Source organism: Peromyscus maniculatus, chromosome 8 (assembly GCF_049852395.1).
Source record: "Peromyscus maniculatus bairdii isolate BWxNUB_F1_BW_parent chromosome 8, HU_Pman_BW_mat_3.1, whole genome shotgun sequence".
NCBI classification, from domain to species: Eukaryota; Metazoa; Chordata; class Mammalia; order Rodentia; family Cricetidae; genus Peromyscus; species Peromyscus maniculatus.
The window spans coordinates 106,279,877-106,304,707 of record NC_134859.1 but is presented as its reverse complement, the minus strand read 5'-3'; the positions used below and the strand labels follow the sequence as shown (position 1 = coordinate 106,304,707).

The 24,831-nt window shown below is 53.4% G+C and overlaps 1 protein-coding gene across 19 annotated transcripts in view; it reads left to right on the top strand.

Annotated features, from left to right (window-relative positions):
- Positions 1-24,831, top strand: part of Rbfox3 (RNA binding fox-1 homolog 3) — a 426,573-nt gene that overhangs the window by 323,447 nt on the left and 78,295 nt on the right. Inside the window, exon 1 of one of the 19 annotated variants that reach the window (XM_076543861.1) lies at positions 22,212-22,913. The exons of 11 other annotated variants lie outside the window; for them this stretch is intronic. In XM_076543861.1, the coding sequence (XP_076399976.1) occupies positions 22,809-22,913 (105 nt within the window). In that variant the 5' untranslated portion in view covers positions 22,212-22,808. Of the gene's footprint in view, positions 1-22,211; positions 22,914-24,831 lie in introns of those variants that run through there. 7 more of the 19 variants (XM_076543857.1, XM_076543868.1, XM_076543865.1 and 4 more) reach the window with 7 other exon arrangements.

Sequence of the window (24,831 nt, the reverse complement as noted above, 5' to 3'; positions counted from 1 at the left end):
CTATAGAGCCCCACCTTTTTGGAGGACACCCTCCAGAATGTGACTAGAGCTATCTCAACCCTTTGACTCCATAATCCCACTCCTGAGACCACTAGTTTGAGGAACTAATTCAAAAAGAGAAGAAAGCCTCAAGTACCAAGGTATTTAAGGCAGTAGAAGAAGTGGCACTGGCAATCTGCCACCCACCCTGCGGCCAGGTAATGGTTAAGCTACTTACACAGTGGCTCGGACCAGAGGGTGGGAGACCACGCTGCTGAAGGCACCTGAAAAATCAAAAAGAGAAAATAGGACAGCTGGGTCCCACGAGGAGGACACTATAATTACAGATAGAGAATAAAGCGTGGCGTGAGCGTGGAGAGACCAGGGCTCTGTCTAGGAAAAGGCAAACACATGTTTTGCTTTGTTTTTTCAATTAATAGAAGAAAAGTCTGGCTGGGTGTGGCGGTGCACACCTGTTATCCCAGCCCCCAGCAGGTTGAGGCAAGGTGATGATCAAGAACTCAAGGCTGACCTGAGCGATATCATGAGACCCTGTGTCAAAAGACTAAATGGGAATGGGGTGTAGCTCAGTGGTGCAGCATTTGAACAGAGGAAGAGGGAAAAGGAAGAGAAAGTCCTCAGGCAGGGGAGAGAGGCGCAGTGTGGGAGAGCAGTCCGTCTCCTCAGTCCGTCTCCTCGATCGCAGACAGTTGCCCTTTGCTCTCCACTCGGTCACCCTGAGAGGGGCCCAGACTCACTCTCTTCCCCTGTTCTCCGGCCCTTAGCCAGGCAGACAGCCCCGCAGATAGGTGGACGTCGTCTCTTAGGGCACATGTGAGCTGTGCACCCTATTTGAGGCCTCTCCGCTTGTTTTTCCTGAGCATAGACTGCACACAAGGGCTTGTGCCCAGCACTGAGAGTACAAGTGAGGCTTACCCTTGCACAGAAGGGAGGGTGCATGGGGGTGAGGAAGTGAGGGGGGAGTAGGAGGAGGGAAATGGGGAGGAGGGGGAGGAAGGCAGTGAGTCCTCAGCCTGGAAAATCAGAGAGACCAGCCTGCAGTGGGGCCATATTGAATTCTGGAGTAGTTTGGACATCCCAGTGGGGTTCAGTTTGGTTCGACTGGCATCTCCCTGGAGATGCGACCATCGTGAAGGTCTAGCTCTGACCCCCAGGGGGTCACAGACTGATAGGGAAAGCCATGCATAAATAGTTATAAGGCAATGTGCAAACACAATTGGGGGGGCTGGCAGTGTTGGATCACAGAGGGACCGGCTTATGCCTTGGAGTACATCACATGACCCCTGAGCGGTGGATTTGTGAGTCATACCAGGAACGGGGACAGGATAAAGGGCTGGAGAGAGGGGAGCAGAGCTTCTAGGGAGGATCAGGGTCAGGGTCCAGAGCTCCTGACCTTGAGGACACTGCTTGGGATTGTCCTGGCTCAGGTATGATCACCTCCCCAGGGTGTCCACTCTGCTAGGAAAGGGCATGCTCCAACCAGGGAGGTGCCTGTACTCAAGGCTACTGAGGTCTGCCTGATTTCTACAAGGTCTGCCCACAGTTCTACAAGGAGGCCAACAACAGCATAATGAGTGTTCAAATATATCACCTGAAGGAACCAGCTGGAAGCTGGAAATTGTCCCGAGAGAGAAGAAAAGCAGACAGTCAGCAAGCCTTGCCCCTTTCTCATCCACTCTGCTTCCAGGCTGTCAGGGCCTCAGGGCCCTTGGCACGGGTGACCTGGCCAGACATGTGTACCAAAGATGGTCTGGACACGAGGGAAGGGCCCAGAGTCTCCGTTCTATGCTGGAGTCCTGTCTTGACGTCCACAAAATAGAGCAGGCAGCTGGAGGGCCAATATCAGATGATGTGATGTTCACCTGGTCAAGATTATCCTGACTGAGGTCTTGGGGCATTTTTCATCAACTATAAACAAAGGTGTCCCTGGAGAGGTGGGGAGGGACAGGAAGTGAGATGAGAGTAAGGAGCTCTCCTTTCGCTATGTCAACTGAGGCAGAGATGGTCCACCACCTTCCTCTCAGCCCAGAAGGCTGAGGGTCTCACAGCCTCTGATTTACAGCCTGTGGTGTCTTCAAACAGAGTCAGGATGCTGACATGTGGTGTGACTAAATGAATGATAACTAAGTAAATTAGTGCTTATCCATCATAGGCAAGACTGAGTGCTGCGTCAGGAGCTGAGGATGGGTGAGAAAAAGGGGTGAATGAGCTCAAACATGGTGCCAGGGAGGGAGGGGGAGCAGTCCTTGGAGTTTCCCAGTGGGCAAAGGAAATTTTCCATGAAGGCAACAGCTCCCTACAGGACAACTGTGACCTGAGAAGCTGTCCCTCTAGTAGGGGACAGTCTGGCTCAGAACCTGTGACTGGAACAGAGCTGGGGATGTGGGATTCTGGGAAGAAAGCTTCTTTCGGAGTGTCCTGGCTTGGATGTTGTCCAGTGTGGTAACATCACAGCCCATTAGCCCAAGGACTCAGCTCTACCTTAGCCACAGGGAATGGCCTGGGACGTCCTCAAATTGTACTTGAAAAGGGACACTTGTTCTGTGCAGGGTCCAGGCCTGAGTGGTGGTGGAGCACTAGACTGTTGAACAAGATCTGCACCCTGGCCGGCTACCTGAGCTCCTGAACCCAGCCTCAGGCCACTGAGCTGATGCTAACAGAGGGACACCTGAGGCCTGAGAGCCTGCAGTGATTGCAGACACACTGCCATGTGGGAAGGAGCCTGTGTTCATGTTAATTGCAGACCCTTGAGTCCAACAAGATGGTTGGAGCTTGGGTGACGATCCTCAGCCCTTCCTGTTTTCTAAATTCAGAAGTACCTGCTAATTACGCTATTAAGCAGAAGTACCTTTAACCCAAGAAACATTCAAGACGGTTAATAAATACGATTAGAGAGGCAGGCAAGGAGAGGAAGCTCATGGGGCTCCCATTTATCCCCCTGGGCATAGTAATCCAGTTTCAAGTCTTGGCTGTCCTGGTCTAGAATTTTCCCCAAAGAGCAGCTTACAATGAGGGGAATGAGGGGTTTAGGGAACTGATGGAAATTGACGCAAAAAAGAGGGAAACGGAGTCAAGTGTGGCTGAGTTGGTGAACGACAGGACAGGTGTTTATCCTGTCTGAGTGAGGACAGGCCACTGTACCTGCAGCACTGTGGTAACATTTTATCTGTGCTCCCCAATAAACCTTATCTGGGGATCAGAGGGAAAAGCCAGCCACTATATTAAACATAGAGGTCAGGCAGTGGTAGCACATGCCTTAAGATTCGTCTTACGCAGCATGCCTAGGTCTTCTCCTGTGCTGATGTGACCACATCCTCACAGGGCTCAGAGAGGGAGGACACTGTCAGTTTCTACATGCAGACAGAAGGAGGAGCAGCAGGAAGAAGGAAGAAAGGGAGGGGAGGAGCAGGAGGAGAAGAAAAGGAGGAGAGGGGGAGGGGGAGAAGACCCATGAGTCACGTCCAGCACCTCACAGAGCCTGGTAGGGGGCAGCCCACCTCAAGCCCCACTGGAAGCCACTGTGTCTTGTGGAGACATGCCTGAGCCACTTCCCAACATGTGCATCTCTCAAACTGCTGGGAAATTCCTACTGCATCTGGGACCCGCCACAGAGCCTTCTCCTAGCCTAGGATCTAATCAGAACTGGTGGTCTTTGTGGACTCCAGGGCAGAACAGTGTCCCCGACGTTTATGTGTGCTGCCTCCAACATCTGAAGAGGCCACTGAGTTTTGTGTCCCATTCTTGGTAAAGGTTTCATCATGCGGCAGCTTGATTTTACAATGTTAAGGAGATGCTCTAGAATAGTGGTTCTCAACCTGTGGGTCTTGACCCCCACAGGAGTCAATTATCAGATATCCTGCATATCAGATATTTACATTACAATTCATAACAGTAGCAAAATTACAGTTGTGAAGTAGCAATAAATTAATTTTATAGTTGGGGGTCACCACAACATGAGGAGCTGTACTAACGGGTTGCAGTGTTAGGAAGGTTGAGAGCCACAGCTCTAGGAAGTGTCCACCTCTTCACATGGCAAGCCATGCTTCTTCTCAGGGCTTCGATTCCCTCACCTCTATTTCAAAGGATGTGCAGGGCAACTCTTTCTTCTTCCCATCCAATTCAGCAAGCAGGATTTCATCACAATGAGAGATAACCATAGTGTTCTCTGGATATCTAAATCACCCGAGTCCCCACAGACTACTGTGATATGGAGCAAGGGGTTGATAACATGCCCAGGGCCTGCATGGCTGTCTCTCTTGTGTAAGGCAAGCTGCTTTGACCAGTCTTCATGACCAAGGAGCACAAAAAGCACACTTGCCACACCAGCGCTGTGCACCCAGCAGTGGGCTGTGTCATGCCATCATCATCTAGTGAGAAAAAACACTGTGGACCATGCCTGGAGGCACCGCTGGCAAGTTTCGCCATCATGCACAGTCCGCTGCTCTAGGGTCCTAGGAGTGAATCGGACAGGAGTGGGGGGGAAGCCTCCATTCTTCCTTTCATTGAGTATTTAGTGGACAGTGTGACTTTTGCCATTTCCTCGAGTATGTCAGTTTTAGCTGATGTTCTGCTTAGCTGGGCCTTTCAAAGGGGTCTCATGAGTTTGCCTTACAGGGGCTGGGGCTGGCGCTGGTCTCACAGCTTTGCCCTACACCCTTCCCAAGGCAGGGACCTGTATATGGGTTATGTCAGATGTTAAGTACATTCATCCAGCTTTCATATGCAGAGGCCATGGGAGAAACCTTTGCATAAGTCTGTGAGCCTGTTGGAACTGCTCCAAGACAGACTTGGGCCAGAGGGTCATATGTCTCTGTGTGACTAGCTCCTACTACACCAATGACTATGGCGACCTGTCAGTTCTACCAGAATGCTTTTCAGTTTGGATCACATATCCCAATGTCTGCAAAAAATCTGTGTATCTCTCTTTTCCCTGGATGCAGTGCTCTGGAAAGCATACCCAGGTCCAAGGGAGAGAGATATGAGGGCATTGCAGGGTTCTGCCTGGTCCCCTTCAATCTGTGTCTCTGGTCTGAGAACCGGGTTAACCAGGGACTGAGCCAGGCCCCGCAGCTTCGCACTGGGATGTCAAGGTCAGACACATTACTCAGTAGCTCTTGGCACTCCTTTGGTTATGCAGATCAGGCAGCCCCTTCTCACCCACAACTCATCCCATCCCCAGCAGCACCATACTCTGTGAGCCACAGACCTCACCTCAAGGTTCCTGATGCCTCCAGAGCTTCAGGGTTGCATATAGCCACCTGGTGTCTGGTCCTGGGATCTGCTCTTCCCAGCTGGCAGCAAAGAGATCCAGCTAGTGGCGAGGCCTTGGCCCGCAGAAAGTGTCTGCTGCCTAGCTGACCTAACACCTTGGCACCTCAGCATAGTGCTTCTTACCACCTTAGGGAAGACATGTTCCCTGACCCTCCCGGGAAGTGGAGTCAAAAGTAGAGTTTCTTGTTCCCCTCCAAGCCACCTGACCTCTTAATACTCTCAGGAGGTGACTCCAGAATCTCTCACTTGCCTCACCACCAGGTCTGCTCCCAGGAGCAGTCTGGCTCCTTTGTAATGCAGACCTGAGTCATGGAGAGTCCCCCATGTCAATCATTTCTCTTGTCTGCCCTTTTCTTCTGCCTCTGCACCCCACCTCTGAGGTCCCTGGTCCCTGCTGGTATGTATCCTATAAGCCTTGTAGTTTTCTTTGGGAATGAAGCCAGAGCTGGGGCTGCCAGTGATGGTCCACTGACCCGAGACTGTCACCATTTTTCTCCAGATTTCTAAATCCATTAACCAAAGTCAGCTCCGTGGTCTTTATCGCCACTGTGGCTTTCGACCATTGTCACAGCTGCTATGGTTCCACCAAAGGCTTGGTGTCACACCTGCCCTCTTCCCAGGTCCCACCAGCCACAGCCCAGAAAGTCATGATGCTCTTCCCTCCCAGGGGTGTGTGACAACTATATTTGTCACAGTAATTAGTCCTTAGCACAACCTTAACCCTCACTGGCCCAGATCCAGTAGCCTTTCCTGAGGCCGCGGGGTGGAAAGTAAGAGACAATGTGTTCAGATAAGGGGCTTTCATGCTTTGTGTTTCAACCGCCTCAGAGGGGTGGTCTGAATGAAGATGTCCCCATAGGCCCATAGGGAGTGGCACTATTAGGAGGTGTGGCCTTGTTGGAGTAGGTGTGACTTTGTTAGAGGAAATGTGTCGCTGGGGGTGGGCTTTGAGGCCTCAGAATCTCAAGCCAGGCCTAGTGGCTCACAATCTCTTTCTGCTGCTTGAGGGTACAGATGTAGAACTCTCAGCTGCCTCTCCAGCGCCATGTCTGCCTGCATGCCACCATGCTTCCCGCCATGATGTTTTCCTTTGTAAGAGTTACTGTAGCCATGGTGTCTCTTCACAGCAACAGAAACCCTAGCTAGGACACTCAGCAAAGGCTGGGGTGAGAAGATTGGCATGGAGTCGGACGCTGGAGGTGTCTGACTTGTGGATTCAAGTATGTGGGAAGCAAAGCTCCATCGCCTGGAGAACAGGTTTCCTGATCTCCTTTATACTCTCTCAAGGTGGCTTCCGCATCGTCAGCTCTCGTCACTGCCAGGTGCGGTCCAGGAAGCTGTGTGGACTGCCCCCATGTAACGCAGAATATATGGCCTGCATTGTGGAGACTGTCCCAATGTCAGTCATTTCTCCTGTCTGGCCTTACCTTCTGATCTTCTGCATCCCCACACCAGCTCCAAGGCCCACTCTTCTCCTGACCCTGCTCCCTGGGGAAACAATCATATATATTCCTTACAGCTTTCTTTCCAGGGGTGACTGGTGTCTTCCTGGAGCTGGGGACCCTGAATTCTGCCCTAACTCCAGAATTTTTCTTGTAGGTTTAAGGGGGTGTGAAGCTAAGAGCACATTACTGGTGACAGATGTGGTCATGGCAACCCCCAAAGGTGAAAGCATCATGGTTGGCCAAGAAGAGGGAAGAGGGGCAGGTTGGGTTACCAAGAAGTTTGTGAGACAGCAGCTGCAACCACGGCTAGAGAATGGGGCCATGCTGCTGGGTAGCTGTTGTAAATGGAATTAGGAACATGGAGAAGGATGATGACAGACTCAGGTCAGAGGACCACCGATGGCCTCCGTGGACCTTTGTAAACAGATCCTATTATCCTAGTCAGAGGGGCATGCCGGACACAGCGCCACAGTTATCTTGGATCTCCTTGTCTGGCCCCCAGGTACTTCCCCTTTTCCTGGGGACAAGAGGCTCCTGTAGACTATACAGTACTTAGGAGCCACCTATTTCTGTGTGTGAGTTCCTTTCTCCAGAACCTTCCTAGTCTAGATCCTGCCCCAGTCCACCCCCACACCAGGAAAGCCTTGTCATTACTTCTGGGAGCCACCAGAAGCCCAAGAATGTTCTCCTGGGACTGGCTGGCTGCTGATATTCTAGAGGCATGTATCATCACCCAGGGTCTATGACAGCTCTGAATGAAGCAGGAAGAGGAGGAGGTGGTGGTGTCAGTTTAAAGTGGAGCATTCAGGCTGTCTGCTGCAGGGGAGGAGACTCAGAGAGGGGTCTGAGAGGTGGAGGCAACCTTGGGTGAAGTTTTCAGAGCCAGCTCTAACCTCTGCATCAGTCTCCCCCACAGCCCTAGTGAAGTCGGGAGAGTGTGGAAGAGAAGAGGCAGGTGGGAAGGGTGGAGAACACTTACCTGGAATGGATGGCGTGTAGAGGAGACAAAGAGAGTCTATAATAAGTCTACAGTAATCATTAAAAAACGGCATAGGATTCAACAAAGGCAAATGTAAGAGTGGGGAGGAGGAGGGACAGAAGTGATGAGAGATGCTTTCTTGAGAAGAGGAGAAGAGCACCCTAGAGTCGGGGCATGAGCCCCACTAGGCGGGAGCTTTCAGAACCGAGGACAGCAGAAGGGGGTAGTAGTTCAGCACCAGGAACAGCGCAATCACTGTCTCTTCAGGTTCTGCCCTAAGGGTGGGTCTTGAGCCTTTTCAGTACCATGGACTGCAGACAAAGCGTTTCTCTGGTGGTGGGTTCAGCACCAGGGACAGTAACAATGGCCAGCTGTTCAATTAGGTGGTTTATCAACTGTATCTGTACTGAGATCATCTGGATGGGGCGGGTTCAGTGCCCAAACAGCTTCTGGGTTCGGCAACCAGTGAAAACTAACGTGTTCTTGGTAGGACGCTTCGTATTATTTCTCATTTCCCCATTCCACCTCCCTCACCTGCTGCATCTCCCGCACATGCCCTGTTAAAGGTCACCAGAATCCCATCTAAAGCCAAGAATGGCTCGTTCTGTCCCACTTGGCAGACGGTTCCAAGCACTCTGGGGAGCATGGGTTGATGTGGATAGTGCCTACACCTCCACATGACTCAGTTTGCAATTTAATTGGATAAAGAAATCTTACACATCACTTTTGCTTTTGTTTGTGTGTGTGTGTGTGTGTGTGTGTGTGTGTGTGTGTGTGTGTGTGTGTGTGTGTATGGGTGTGTGTGTGGGTCATGCTTAAAAGGAAAATACCTAAGGAGCTAATGAGAGAAGGGGAACTTGGGAACATCAGAGTGATGTAGGGTAGGTTGAGACCAATGAAGACTCAGGATGGGATGACCCCATCCTGAGTGAAGTGGTGTGGCCAGCCTCACCAACCTCCGAAAAGCTCCAGGATCCAGGAGGTGGAGGCTGGGATTTCTCCTCTCGCCCTGGTTTCCTCATGTAACCCAGTACAGTGAGCTGCAGACTGGAGGGGTCCGAGATGTCAGACCTGCCCACCAGGTCAGTTTTTCTACCAGGTTTTATCTCCTTCCCCAGCAAGGATTTGCCCAGTGTGCAGTGTTCTCTTTTGTTTTTATGATTGAGCTCAGACACGGGCTTCTGCCAGCCCAGCAAAGCTCTCTTGGCTTCAGCAACTCCCCATGGACATGGTCTGTGAAAAACCTCTAGACCTTGTCTGCCAAGGTCCACCCCCACAGCCCTTCCCTGGCCTACAAGAAGCCGGCTGTATGAAGTCCCCAGTTTCTTCTGGCTGGTGCCATCACTCTTTTGTACCCCTGCCCTCATCTCTGTTCTGGGCTGGCTCCTACCTTGCCTCTGTGGATCTTGTGTCTTTTCTTCTATTGCTTTTAGGTTATATGTGTCAGTCACATGGAATGACTGATGAGGACTATGCCAGTCAATGGATCAGGGGCTTTGGAGTTGGGGGGGGGCTTCCTCTGATTGTTGGGATTGGCTGTGGCAGGCGGTGGTAGACCTGCAAGCTCACAGCTCTCCCAGGACTTGTATTGTCCCTTTCCCTTCTCTGCAGCCTGGCAGCTTTGACAAAACCTTGAGGCCACTTTGTTTATGACTTGTGCACTCTGCCTTGGCCATCTGTCATTTCCTTGGGCCTTGGACAGCAGCTGGGGAGGCTGTGTACCTCCTTGCGATAGAAACACAGGACCATGCTAAGCTTGGGAGTAAGGTTATGCACTAGAACCTTCTGCAACTGTGGTGATGTTTTCCTTTAGTCCCAGTCCACTAGCCACAGCCACATGTGATGGTTGGGCCCTTGGAAATGTGGCTCGTGAGATCGAGGGATTGGAGCTTTACTTTTATTTCAGTTTAATTAAAGCATTAGAGACTTATTTATGAGCACATGTAATTACTTCCTGAACTTGGACCAAACCAGTCTGTTGAAGGTTGTCTGTTCCTACCACAGAGGTCGTTGGATTCTCTAAGGCTACTGTTGGGTTCAGGCCATCCAGATGGCTGGCCTCCCCTCTTCCTTGAATCCTAGTTAAGCTAATTTCCCTCCCTGGTGAGAGTGCTCTGACCTGAAGCTCACACTGTGTGGCAATGTGTAGAAGGACCAAGGGTTCCCAGCCATCCTTGCTCTCCTGAGTCAACTTCCCCACCTGCTGTGGGAAGGCTGGGGTGAGTGAGCGCTAGGGAAGATCGGGTCCCCAGAGTGAGCAAGGCTCAGGTGCAGCCTGGGTCACCAGTTACCTTTCCTGGTGGCCCTTTTTCACTTTAGAGAAGAAGGCCAATTGAGATGCCAGACCCCTCAGTATGTGCCTGGCTCCCCACCCTATCCCTACAGTTGGACCCTTTTCTGTGTGGCATCTGCTCCACTGACTCCTGGCCTCTTCCTTCCCACACTGCAACAAGCTCCATTCAACATCTCGATGCTTTGTTGTAGACTGATTCTGGCATCTCACGCTCAGCATCTTCACGAGAAAGGCTCTGTAGTCTGCCACTGGGAAGTGGTAGACAGGCGCTGGAAACCTCAAAGGCACGATGGCCCCTAGAACTCCTAAAAATCATACCAGAGTGACCAGAGAACTGGTCAATGAGTTCTGGAAAGTTCCTTGACTTTCCTGAGCTGTCTGTCTCACAGGGTTGTGTGAGCCACAGCAAAGTCATGTATGTAAATGTACTCCCATGATCTGGCAGCACTGAAGCTGTGTGCTGGAAGTCTTTCCTGAGTCCCTCCTAAGCATCCTCCTCCCTCAACATCACTTGCTGGCTGCACATGGTCCATAAGCATTCTTTCCTAGAAGGGCAGAGGGTCTTATAGGTGTCCCGACCTCCAAACTCATGGAGGAGACGTCTGTGGAAAGAAATACCTGTGTGCTGGTTTGGTCCTGGGAGTACCTGGGAGAAGGGGTAGAGAGTGATGGCCACACAGCCTCACCGGAAGACAGAAGGACATAGGTCGAAAGGCAATAAGACAGAGTGTAAGCAGCTCCAAGGCAGAGCTGTACATCCTAACCCTGATGTCACCCTTCCCCTGAGAAGCCAGTGTTGCTTCTCTGCTTTGGCCACCGGTACCTAGCCACCCTCCTGGGCAGCAGCTTTAAGGAGCTGTGAAAATAGCTGTCAGTAACAATCCCCAGTGTCCACTGCTGCCCTTGTGCTCTCGGAGTGCAGGAGGACACAGGGTCTGGGACTGGTTTCTTCCTGGTGTGTTTCTAGGGTACACTCCTCCCTGCCTAGCAGCCTGGGTTCTGAGAATGCAACCCAGTTTGAGCAAAAGCCAGAACAAACAGTAATTAGAAAGGTAAATCCAACACAAAAATAAGCATAATGCATTCCAAATTCAAATAAGAATTATTTGTGGACTTGCTGCTCTTTCCGAATTATCAGTGGAATGTTCCACTCCATTTGCATAGATAATTGAGAGTTAACTGTACTATCTATACCAAGGCCTGGGAGACGAACGGAGAATTCAGTCTGGCCAGGTGGAAGAAAAGGAGGTTTCATTGGCTGTGTCACTGGCCCACTGCAGAGAGGAGGGACCCAGAACAAAGCCTGGCACTGAGAGGCACTTCATATATATTTGTTGAATTAATTAACATGAGTAATTGAGCATTACTGCATGCCAACACCTTTGTCTATGGAATGGGGACTTGGTATGAAGGTAGGTGGTACTGTCCTGCTCTTATAAAGGGAGAAGGGAGAAGGTGTGGAATCCCTGCCCAGAGTTACACTGGTCCTAGAAAGAGAGAGTGTGAATCTAGGCTGAAGAGGCTCCCCTTTGGACTGATGAAAGGGCTGGGAGGAACTGATGGGTGGATGGTGGAAGGCAGGGACTCGTGGATTTGTATGTTCTTCAGTCAAGCTTAGGACAGGACAGGCTCAGCTCTGCTTCTATTCTTCAGGTAGGCGTTCTGACAACCTAAACCCCAAGTCTCGGGTCCCACTTTGTATGTGGGATGCTCCTAGGCAGTCAGGATTTAAGAACCTCTACTTAGGAAATGGTAAGATAACATGAGTGTGCACACTTGTGCACTTGCACACACACACACACTCACACGCATGCACAAGCACATGCACTTAAACATACACTCCACCACTTGCCTCCAGAGGGTTGTTGGATATAGAATGAGTCTGTAGATGCTCTTGGTGCCTGGGATCCCATTTGCCCAAAGCATTGTTATTGCGGCTATTATTCCATGCTCTGTGGCACTGGAATGGAGTTTGCAGGGCCTCACACTCTACTCCAGGAGACTCAATAAGCCCCCATGGGAGCCATGTGTGGAGGAACTCACCCACATGGGCACTGTTTGCTAGGAGGCTGAGAGGCAGGAACACCCCCCATGACCTCAGCCCCTGCCTGCACCACACTCCTGATAAGACATAGAGACCAGGACTCGGAGAAGCAAACAGAGCCCAAGCAGAGGAGACAGATCTAAATGGAACGAATCCTGTTGCTGGGCCCTGGAGGTCCAGTCAGTGCCCATCCACCATCACAGGCCCCATCATGAGAAGAACCTGTTAGCTGTTCAGTCCTTGGAGGGGTAGCCAGTGGCCAGGCTGAGACTGGCAATGGTGAGGACAATGAGCGGAGGAGACAGGGTGAGTGGGAAGCACTGTGCCCACACAGAGGCCCCATGTCACTCAGCTGAGGCCCAATACAAACAGCTCGTGTGTATCTTAACTTGTCAGTAACAACATTTTTTAAAAGTGGTTAAACCATTTCTATCATGCACTCAATGAGACCCAGAGCTTCCAAACTATCATCAGCCACGTGTAGTTGACGTACACACTGTTTTATTCTTTCTTCAAATGCCAACCTTTGTTTCCCCCACATGGATCATTGCCCTTGGTGTGTGTGGTGTGTGTGTGTGTGTGTGTGTGTGTGTGTGTGTGTGTGTGTGTGTGTTGCATGCACACATGAGTGTGTGGGTACACACATCTGTGCATGCACTCAGATGCTGGAGGAGGATGTTAGATGTCCTGCTCCTAGGACACTCCAACTCACTCCCTTCAGACAGGGTCTCTTGCCAAACCTGGGGCTAGGTTGGCACTCAGCAAGTCCCAGTGATCCTCCTGTCTCTTCCCTCCACACTGTTGAGGTTATAGACATGCAGGCAACCAAACCTAGCTTGTTATGTGGGTTCTGGGGATTTGAATTCAGGTCCTCAAGCTTTCTCAGAAGCACTATTACCTGCTGAGACCTCTCCCAGCCTCTCCCTGAAAGCTGTTTTTTCAGTAGCCAGTGGCTCCCATGTCAGACTGCACTGGGTCTAAAGACCATTCCTGGAGTTTGTCCCTGACTTTCGGGAAAATCTTTTTTTCTCCAAATAAGACTTCTCCTTTTAAAAGATTAATCTCTTTACCTTATGTATTTGTGTGGATCCATGCATTCATATGTGTACCACATGCATGCCTAGAGCTCAAGAAGTCAGAAGAGGGCATCAGATCCCTTGGAACTGGAGCTACAGGCAGTTGTGAGCCACTATGTAGATTCTGAAAACCAAACCCAAGTCATCTGGAAGAGCAGTCAGTGATCTTAACTACTGAGTCATCTCTCCCGCTCCCAAGACTTCTCTTTACACCATCTTAGCCACTGGAGTCCTGAGGAGGTACAGAGAGTCACCCAAAGCCCACAGCTGCCATCATGAGAACAGCAGAAAGGGTGCTGTGTGACATCTTCATGATAAAAATCTGTTTGTTTTTCCACCCAGTTTGGGGATGCAGTTGTCCATGGGGTAGGGAAAACATGGGCTTCACCTCTTTGCAGGTTTTGGCCTGATGCCGTGTGCACCATACCTTGCTTTTTCTATGGTTAATGGTCCTTCTTCCTTCCATCCTCCTGCCTTCTCCAGAACAAGCTTGAGCAGCCCCAAGATCCCTCTAGATCTAAACACACCCCATGGCTTCCAGCTGCCATTCTGTGGGCCAGTGAAAGGATACCGTCCCCCATTGTTTCAAAGCGGGCAATGAACTGGCCATGCTTTTCTCTAAAGAAGAACTTGGCCAGCTCAAGGGTCCATTGACCCTCTCCACAGCATTTACTCTCAAAAATACAATCCCAATACCGTAAAGATTCTAGTCTCCCAGCGTGGATTTCCAATTACCCACACTCGGCCAAGTGGCAGCCACTTCATTATAATTCTGTAATTGCCATATGGAATTCCTATAAATTTGCTGTTAATTTTTAACCACTGCGGCCTTCTCTTGGAAAGTGTAGCAATAATTTGAAAATCTATAGATGATATTTTAAGTGGATAGAGGGAGGTAGTCCAGTGGGGCTTAATAGAAAGAAAATAAATACAACAGGAGTCAGGATTGGACCCGGGAAGGAGTAGCCAGGCTTCCTTCAAACTTCTCTGCAGACATCTCTGTGGTGAGCTAGTGGCAGGGAGAATTGATCAGAGCCGGATCCTTGAGGATCCTGCTCCTCAGCAGTCACTTTGCACTTTGCACACCAGGTTCTTGGTTAACAGGCGCATCCCCCGCCCCCAGCTGGGATGTAATTTACAAGCTGAGTGTAGTCTTCCCACATTGTACTGCTCTGTGATCTCTCCCAATATTGCAAAATGGACTGGGTCTATAAAAGATGCTTCAGAGGAAACAGTATTCACACAAGCTTCCTTACCCCTGCTCCCCACCAGGCAAGGGAACCCCCAAGTGCTAACCAGAGCATTTATTTGCCTTCCCAAGACACTGCTAGAAGACAAATGGAAAAAGAAAAAGATTAGGAGCTGTGGCACCAAAGATTTGCAGAGAAGCAGCCCCACCTGAAAGCATCATGTTTCTTCTCAGGGAGGCCTCAGAGTGGGTCAGAGGAGACACTTGGTTCTAGAAACAGAGAATGGGCACAAGGTGCAGGGTCCTGGCATGACTGGGAAGATGTTTTGGTAAGCTGTGGCAATCAGCAGGGCCAGCCACTGCCCATCTCCCACCAACCAGAGAGATTCATTTACAAATTCCTTGTCTGGCCCCGGAAGTCTAGGGTGCAGGCACCCCAGGATCTGACTGGTTGTCTTTGGTGATGAAAGGCTCACTATTGCTGGGCTGGAATACTGTGTGCTTCCGGCTTGCCATGTGGCTGCCAGGAGGGTTTCAGCCACAGACATCCACATCCAGCCCCTGAGCCCACCCCCAGAAAAGCAGGGAGATTGGCTTCCGGCTGTAAGGGTTATCAGAAGGCAGCAGCGATGAAAAATTGGGCCAAGGAGTGATTTGAAGGTCCCAGTGTTTGATCTATTGCGGGGCTGGCTCCTCACGGCTTTGCTGCTCCCGAGTTTGGTGACCTGAGAGAATTAGAACCTCCTTAAATACAGTGTCTGTTGGCTGTATATTAATCAAGCAGAAATCAAAAGTCACAGCATCCCAGGGAAGTAAGAAAAGGAACAGACGGCTCCCCAAACCTAATGCGGCAACTCTCGGCGGGAGGAAAGGGCGGGAGCTGTGGAGAGCAGCCCAGGGCTTGCAGCTGCAGCCGGCTCCAGCTTCCCCTAAACCTCCTTGCCAGTGAATTCTCAGAAACCCCGTGCCTTGGCACTGGGAACTGTGTTAGTGCCAAAACAGTGCTGGACCCCAGTGCTAACGTAGATCAAAGGTGGGGAGGGGGTTTCTCCCCAGGATGGAGGAGGGAACAGAGGAAAGTCAGCAGGGCATAGCGTTGTACCTAACTGAAAATTCTGTCCCTCAATCCCACCAAGAATACGCCACTACCCTGTTCCCTGGCAAGCATCGGGTCCCTAAAGGGTCATGTCTTCACTCATGGCCCCCTTTTCCCTCACATTGTGCTCACAGGTGGTGGCTCTTCTCAGATCTTCCATGCTGTGTCTTCAGCTACCACACAAGGCTGACGCTGGCTGAGTCCTGCCTGTCTCCACCCCAACCCTGACAGCCCTTACCCTTTCTCCCAAGGCCTGTGACAGGAGCTCATATTTGAGCCATTACCTTAGAGGTGTGAAGAGAGTGTGGGTTAGCATCTTTGACGTCTGCCAGCAGAGACTGTCCCTACCCCTGAGTCCCGAGACAAGCTCAGCTCCTAGGAAGGCTCCATTGGAAGAGCCTTCTGCCCCTCCCTGGCCTGTCACAGCTCTGTCACCCTGCTCCTTCTGCAGCTTGGCTTGGCCTGCCTGACACGGTGCACCAGCCTCTCCAGGGGCCGCACACTTTGACAGGACACTGTTGCCTCCCTGGACCTTCGTGTGCTGTGGGCTCCTAATGAGCTTTTAATGAGCTGCTGCTCTGGCTTCAGGGGGCACAAATGGTAGGGGAAGAACATGGTGCCAGCCCCCTTGCATTCTGCTTCTGGAAGCCACGGAGTGGCTGCTTACCTGGATGAGTGCCGGCTGTAGTCTGTAGGCAGAAGGCTCATCTATTTCATTCTTATCTGTTCAGTTGAGGGACCTAGCTTCCATGACCCTTGGCACAGGGACCCCCTGGGATAATGGTTGCGTTTGTCATTTTTGGCCTCTCCTCCCTCAACAATGAAGAAAAGGGTCACTAGTTTCTCTATGGAGTAAGATTTAAATATATATATGGCAAGGTAGAAAGACCATTGACCTCCCATGTCCGCCTTGTAGAGTCAGGTGCAGAGAGGAGCCTGGCTGCCCCTCTCCAGAGCTGCACCAGACCTGCTGGTGAAAGAGGAAGCCCTGACCCCCTCCTGCAAGTTCACGGCTTCACCACACGTGCTCTGCTTCCTTGAGGAACCTCAGCCCCTGCATTGGAGCTTCCCGAATTCCAGCCCTGCGCTTGGTACCCACCCCGCAGGCAACCCGCCCACTGCTTAGTGCTGCTGGTGTGTTTGCTCGGCCTCTCCCTTCCATGCAGAGCCTTGCTCCACCTGTCCCGGTGGGTGACCCAGGCATCTCCTGGGAGTTAGAGGCGGGTGGCAGTGGCTTCAGTTCCCCCTTATTACTCCTTCAAGGCCTTCACCATCTGAATAAAATTAAGATACAAGGCACACTTCCTTGACAGTCATGGTGATGAAAACCTGAGTGGGCTCCCCAGGGGCATCAGGGGCCCCTACCATAGAGCACTTCAAGGAAACAAACAGGAGGCTGCACCTGTCCCAAAAGGCTTCGGTGCCTTCTGGTCAGAAGGCAAGGGACTGAGTGACGGAGGCCCCAAATTCCCTTGCAGCCCTGTCTCCCCGTGCCTCCTGGTAACTCCTCCCCCGATTCCAGGCTGGCAGGGGGATGAAGAACCCTTGAGAAGAGGCAGATGCTGCTTATGAAGCATCCTTGCTGCAGTGGGGTTGACAAGACAACTTGAGTGGCCCAGGCTGAGCTCTGGGGGCATGAGTTTTACAACTCACACTAATGTCCTGGACATCAGTAGCCTGCAAAAGACCCCTGTTGTGATGTGAGCACAAGTTTCCCTCAGCTCCAGCTGGACCAGGCATCTGCCATCGCAGGGCATTTCATTTCATTGAGTTAGAGCCGACAGATAGCTTTTCATAATTCCCAGGACGTTTTTCTGGGGTCATTTGTGGTCTCGACATCAAGACACCAAGGTGATGTGCAAGGGTGGGGTCCAGGGTGATGGGTAAAGCTCCGAGTGCGGTAAGGATGCCTGGCTGATGGGCCAGCAGCTCTGCATGTAAAAAGGCATCTCAGGCCAATGGCAGTTTCTCTCGATGGCTTCATCACAGGGTTCAGCAGCCCACTGGGTTCTTGCGACCTCCTGCCTAATGAGAAAGCAGACATTGGAGATAATTGCCGCACAGCCCGAGCCACAGCACGATTAGTAGATGCCTGGACTATTGCAAATGACTGTTCCATTAACAGATTTAGTTGAGGGTTGATCCCGTTAGGAGAGAGAGCCAAGGGCTAATGATGAGGATATTTGCAGAAGGGCACATGCCAAACAGCACAGTCGATTCCCAGAGCCTGGAGTCTGGTTTTCCAGTCTGGACTCTGCCTCTCACGGGTTGTGTGGACTCTGCACTTCTGATTCTAAGAGTGTCATACAGTAAGTGGGCCTCGTTACAACTTGCAACAGTATGGGGAGATGGGCTGTGGTCAGGCACTTTGAAAAGTCAGGGAAGAGTGGAACAAACGGGAGGCATTGTTACCCTTTGCCATCATAGCGGCAGGCCTTCCTCGCCTCTTCTGCAGCTACTGCTCCTGGGAAGTTTTAGCAAACAGCACAGCCTATCCTTCTGTCTGAAATGGAAGTAAAAACCGTGTCCACAGGCCAGCTTACGCTCCCAGCTCCTGTGAGATTCTGGAGCCAGTTTCTGAATGGAGGCTTAACCACAGCTAGCACAGAAAACCAAAGGTTTGGGTTTCGGTTTGTTTTTTTTCTCCAAACCTCTGCTCCGGCTCTGCCAACTGCCTCTTCAGGCATGCGGGGCCCAGATGCAGCAGGAAACCCCGAGGAGTTGGTCAAAGCTGCTGCTGCCAAGGCCTCTGGCCCTCCTAGTCCTGAGGCACTGCGCCACGGGACTGCCACTTCCACAGTCTCCTGGCTGTGCCCTGAGCTCAGTCCTTCTGCAGGAGCAGGAAAGGGAGAAGGCCTGGGGTCTCGCTTACAATAAAGAAAGCTTGGTAACAATGCCGAGTGGGAAAAGCAGAGGCACCCGCAGCCCTTTCTCTGGGAACAGCCCTCTGGCTCCTGGGCCCCTGAGGGGAGGGACACTTGCAAAAGAAAGATGTCCCTATAACTGCAACCCTGTGCAACTTCTGGCTTTTCCCATATATCTCGAGTGTGCCCTTTGCTTTCAGTCTCCCAGTATTTATTATGTTTAATTTTGTTGGGACGTGGTTGTAAGTGAGACGGATGGAGCCGAATGTGGCTGGCAAACGCCTCTTAATTAAACAGATAAATAAACTCCCTTTGCACGCGGGTTTTTACTTTTGCTGCAGTCTCTGATGAGGCAAGGGGATGGTGTCACTAGGTGGGGGACCCCCCGCTGAGCTGAAAGGTGGGTGCTGACTACAGCAGACTGCACCGGGCCTGTCTTTGTCCCCTCTGTGTGCTCTGGACTCCTTGATAGAGAGAGGCAGAGAGGCCCAGAAGTAAGGAGCCCCCCCCCCCAGAAGCCCCTCCTCAAAGGCCTTCTGAGAAAGAAACTTTGAGCCTGTGTGAGTGGGCCCTCTGCTGGACGCCTTCAGTGTGGCCTCGGCAGTCAATGCTGGGCTGGACATCTCGGGTCATTTGCTTCGCGTGCCCATGCCTCTCTCTGCAGAGGCTCCTCTGCCCTTCTAGAATTGGAAGTCCACCTACCAGGATAAAAACACATACAGTCCCCGACTCCCACACTATGGGGCTGCCACCTGCAGGAACCAGAGTCATTTTTATGTTTTAAAAAGAGCCCAAGAACTTCCCAACCTGACACACTCCTGAGATGTCTGCTCCAAGAAACCAGGAACAGCCTGGAATCCAACCAAGGTTTCCCCCTGACTCTTAACTCTTTCCCTTCAATGCCAAATTGTGATGCTAATTTCCCCTGGGAAAATATCCCACTGGTGATGCAGGACTCAGGTGGGAGTCACATATCTAAAGGTTCCTTGTGCATCTCATTGTACAACCCTGCTCTGAGCCACGCCATCCTGGCCCACTCCCCTGGGGATGATCGATTTGCCCACTCTGCCTCAATCCCCACTGCTCATGTCCAAGCCTGTGCCAGGAAGTTCAGGGTTGGGGCAGGAAGACCTAGATCTGCAGAGCACACGGGAAGCTCAGTCCACTTCTAGATGATGGCTTGACTTGTCATGATGGAGTCCGACTGCAACCCGAGACTGTGAGCTCACCCCTTGCTTTGGGACACTCCTGCCAAACTCCACACTGTCCTCCTTGCATAGGGAGAGCCTGGGGACGGTCAGACTGGGCATTCAGAAGTGAAGAGAGAGGCATGACAGCTGGGACCCCACTGCTTGTCCCTCAGGGGTGGTAAGGCTTTCTCTTCTCACCTGGAGGTACCACAGGAATCCTTAGAAGCTCCCAAAGATTGGGAAGACAACAGGCACTCAGTTTTCCATCATTTAGCCACAGAACCCATTGGCCTACCTTTTGCTAAAGAAAAAAAAAAAAAAACAGAGACAAAATGCCACCAGACACTAACTGACAAAGGCACTCCACCAAGGTAGACACCTGAGAGACAGTGTCTAGTGAAGGAATATGGGTCCAGAGATGGTGGCACAGGCAAGTGCTACACATTGTAGGAAGATGCAGCTCATGCAGCCAGCCAGGCCCTGCTGGGGAAGGTGGTACAGGATGGGGCAGGAGGGAGCCAGGAGAGCTCAGAGCCAAGCCACCCAAACCTTTTGAGGTGCCTCCCTTGCCTGATATTTATAGCGGTGCCCAGGAGCGTAGAAATAATTACAGCTCAGTTCGAGCCTCCCTAACAAGGCCCTTCTCAGATTCAGGGCGAATGGGATATTTTTTTTCCCCTGGATCTTTTTTTAAGTAGTGAATATTCTCACTGGATTGACAGCTCTTCCCAGCTCGCAGCCTCCCTTCAACCCAAGAAAAAGTGGGGGCAGCCTAGCCTAGCAAGTGGCTGGTGAATTGGCCTTCCTCACCCATTACTCAGGGCCACACACCCTGGTCCACAAGGCCCCAGGAGTGCAGGAGAATGGTCAAGAATCTTGGGGGCATGGAGAATGTAACACAGCCCAGGCCAATGCAGAGGCCCACTCTCCGGTACCGGGTGCAGGTGAGAAGAGTGATTCTGGCCTGTGAGGTCTGTGTGGGCAGGCCCAAGAGACTCAGCGATAACCCCCCTTAGAATGGGCTCTGTGGAATTCGGTAACTGGCTTGTTTTGGAAGTGACATGACACTTCCAGAGCATGGTATGACAAGCGGCAGGCACACAGCCCTTGTCCCAAGAAATAAGCCAGACACACTGTTCCAACTCTTTTTCTGAAGATTTCCTTCTAATTCTTTTTCACTTCTCCCAGGGAGCCTGCATGTGATGAGGTGGCTGGTGGAGGCATTTGTCTAGACAGGCTCCCCTGGCCTGGTGCTCTCAGCATGTGAGGCTGCAGATTTGGTTTCCCTATTAGAGGTGCGCTCACTCCAGGAAGGAGAACTTAATCTCAGTAGCTCCTAACCCGGGACAGCGGCTGCACGATGATCTGTCTGGAGCACCGAGTTAGAGTAAACACCACCGGGCTGCCCAAGTTCTCTCTACGGAAAAGGCCACTGTGAGAGGACACACAGGTGTCTAACAGGACAGCAAGACAGCAGGACGGGGAGAGGGGCAGGAAGTGGGCAGGAATATCGAGCTAGTATAGCTAAACCCACTCTGGGCACTGCACTGGCAGGTCAGCCTCCAAGGGCTCAGCTTACAGATACCACTGTCTAGAACCTATCCCTCGTGGAAGGCAAGGCTGGCCGCGAAAGCCCGTAACCCACCTTCTGCCTGTTCCACCCCAGCAGCATACCAGAGAACTGCAAGGAGAAGGGAGAAGAGTAGGAACCACGAGTCGCCTGTGCTTCCTTCTCAGGGGAAGGTCAATCCCAGGCTGTTGAGTTGTGAGTGTGGGGGCAGGGATCCCTGAGACCAGAGGCCATCTCAGTTGCACATGTCCACCTGCTCCCTTACAATGTCACTTCCCAGGTGGTGGCTGGAGGCAGGCCACACTCAGCCATGCATCTTCTGACACCTCTTCATGGTCCCCACTCCATACGCAACACAGTAGGAGCGACAACCAACCAACCTTCATTTGAGAGTGACAACAAACGTCACTGAGCTCACACAGTGCGTAGGAGGACCCCACTTAAACTACCGGGCCTGCCATCTTCCAAGCGCAGAGCTTGGGTAGGGCAGCTGAGTTCCATAGCAGTACTGCGTGCCTGGGTGTGCCCTTTCTCGGAGGTGGCGTGTGTAAGCAGAGTGTGAGGCTGGGCAGGTGTCCCTTGGGGGGCTACCTTTCACAGTGGCAGGTGGGGGCTAGCTCACTCTCAGCCAAGCTCACCTGTGGCTTGTCTTGGTAAAACTGAGTGTGAGGAAGGCAGGCCCGGATACATGTGGCTGGAAAGCTGCAGATGTATGCAGGCAGGCTGCGGTGGTGGTGTGAGGGGCAAATCAAGGCCTCTGTTTAGCATTGCCTGAGGCTGGAAGGTGGGTGCTGTGTGCTCTGAGACTTGGAGTGTGAACACCAAATTCAGCACGTCTGACATGGCGCAGGGAGGGTAACCCGATGGCCACTGTTCCTTGTGGCCCACCCCCATACTAAGTATCCACAGGATCATGAGCCTGCGGCAGGCTGCTGAGGTGTCTCGTGGGGGGCCTGGAGGCCAGCAGAGGGGCAAGAGAGATTCTCGGGGGCTCTGGCTGGGCTTCTGGTCACTGAGCAGCTGGAAAAGCCTTCCCAGCACGGAAGCCTCTGCGTAGATGCCCTCATTACATCACCGACTTCCCCGCCGCGGAGCCGGCCTCCCTCAGGAGAGGCGCTTCTCCGAACGCAGGCAGAACGAGCGCCTTCCGGTCGGTGGGCCGCAGAGACTCTCCTCCCCGCCGCAGCCTAGACCAGCAGGGGCCAAGAAGGTCCTAGACCCTACCGCCGCCCGGAGCAGAGGCTGCGCGCAGGCGGAGGAGGGGAGCGCAGGGCCCGCGGGAGGGGGCTAGGCTGGCGGCCCGGCGGAGGCCGGCGGCCGAGGGGTTAAGTGCGGGACCGGCGGTGGTGCCGTCGGCCGGGTTCTCTCCCCCGAGCGCGGGGCTCCGTTTGATGTTGGAGTACGCCAGGGACTCCCCCTCCCACCGCTACACACGCGCGCACACGCGCACACTCACACACGCACACGCACCACTCTTTGCAGACAGGGCTCCGGTGGCTCCAAAGTGACTGGCTTCCCTCTGCCCACATCCATCCTCTCGCACATCGCATCCATCCTCTTCCCATCTTCTCGCGCGCTCTCTCCGGCCTCCCCGCCCGGACAGGGGCAGCCCCCGGCAGAGGCGCGCCGCTCCCCTTTCCATGCCTCCCTCTTAACGAGCGCCACGCGGGGGAGGGGAGGCCCGGAGGAGGAGAGACCGGGAGGGCGCCCGGGAGGCAGGGTGCGCGCACACACCGAGGGACGCAGCGAGCGCAGAGCCGCCTCGGCCGCCGGGCGCCCCCCTGCCGCCCCATGCTGTGCTCCATGGCGAACTCGGGCTGCCTCCTGCTGTCCAACTCCGGCAGCATGCTCCCGCACTCCGTGCCCTGCCCGCCCGCTTTCCTCTACCTCCAACAGGTAAGCACCCCCGGCCCGAGCGCCCCCCGGCCCCGCGCACGTGCGCCCCGCGCCGCCGCCCACGCCCCGCACTTGGCCGCCTCCGCGCCACGGCTGGTGGCCCCGCGGCTCTCCTCACGTCATGGCGCCCGGGCTAGGGTTGGGGGAACTGCGCCCCTGAGTGGCAGAGGAGCATGGGGGAGCCTGGGGAGCGCGCGGTGACGGGTCGGGGGGCCGGCTGGAGTTTGGGGCGTCACTCGCAACTTTTTCAAAGGCGCGGGAGGGGGCGGCGGGCGGAGTCTCGAGGGAAGCCCAAGGGGAGGACACAGGGGTTCTGGACACCCGGTTACTTTGGGGAACTTTGCGCCGAGACGCGGGGGACTCAGGGACTGGTCGCCAGGCTCCTTCCTCGGCCGCGACGCGCAAGCCCAGGGGCCGCGGGGAGGTGGCGGCTGGGGAGCCCGGCTGTGCTGCAGCGCGGACCGCGCGCCGGGCCTCTAGGGAGGCGGGCCACCTGCCTAGTGGGACAGAGAAGCTAGGCCCTGAAGCTAGCCTCGGGAGGGGGCTTGTACTGGACTTTTTCAGTCTGCTGGGCTGCTCAGGAATCTCGGGCTGGCAGGCGTTGGGGGACAGCAAACCAAGCGGTTAGGAGCCCCTACATCCCCAGAATGCCCCCTAGGGAGGTGCGCGCAGAACCTCAGCTTCCGCCTGCCAGCTGGCCGGAGGCGCAGGGGGCGGGGTCCTGCGATCCCACCCAATGCGGAATCAGTGCGGGCCCCAGGCCTGCGCTGGGGATGGAGAGGGGATTCCCTGGGCTCCCCCAGGCCCTCCAGGTTATACATTTGGGGCACCAGCTTGGCCACAGCTGTCCTGAGGCTGCGGTACCCTGGCCTCACTCACCCGGTCTGCCCACACCTCTGGCAGGCCCTTTCTCCCCATGCACTGGGGCCTGCCCTGTGGTGGATTCACACTTGGCCCTCTGGTATAACCACATGGGTGGGTAGCTTTGTGGGGGAGGCATGGGGTACCAAGAACTTCCGGCTGGCTTCCTGTCTCTGCTCCTTGACTCAGCCCAGTTAGAGGGTTCCCATAAGACCGTCTTCAGAAGTGGGGTATATGTAAGAGGTAGAGGGACAGGGTAACCACACAAGAAGCTTTTGGGGGTCAGAGTCAGTATTAGGCTAGGAAAAAAACAGCAGCGGGCGCGCAACCGACAGGAAATGGAGAGGTGTGTTTCTTGGCCTCCACTGGAGATTTTATGGAGACTGAGGCTAGCCGTTGGGGGAGGGGAAAACTTGTATCTGTCATGCCCCTCCATGAACTCTCCAGGAAGTGGTGTAGGAGGAAACATGGACATGACCAAGATGGGCCCCCAGAACCTGGCCCAGGGCAGTAAGTCCTGGGCTGCTGGGCACTTGGGCCACCCCTCTACTAGGGTCCCTTATCTGCGCACTAAGGATTGCCAAAGGGAGAGACAGAAGGCGGCCTCTTTCCAGAGCCCTAGGCCCTTGGTCTCACCTTCCTAGGACCACCTGTGACATGTGAGGCTTCTGGGATGTCATACAAGAGGCACTGGCAGCCGCAGACCCCCGGCCAGCTCCCCACATTGCCGTTCATCATTAGTCATTCCCAGTCACAGGCCTCAGTGAGGGTGGTCCTCACAGGGCGGCTTTCCAACCCCTCTGAGTTCCCATAAACACTGGGGTCACTTGGAGTCTTTGTAACCAGGTCTCTGTTACAACCTGTGTTTCTATCTGTCAGATGCGACCACTTGGAAGTTCAAGGGTCGTTCCTCCCCCTCACGCCCAGCTGTCACGGGCAGTGGTAGCCTGGGTACCCCCTAGCAGCAAGATGCCGGGATCAGAGGGTGAGGGAAAGGTTTGGAGTAGTCCTGAAGGCCAGTCCATGGCTTACGGGTTTGCTGTCTTGGGCAAATGGC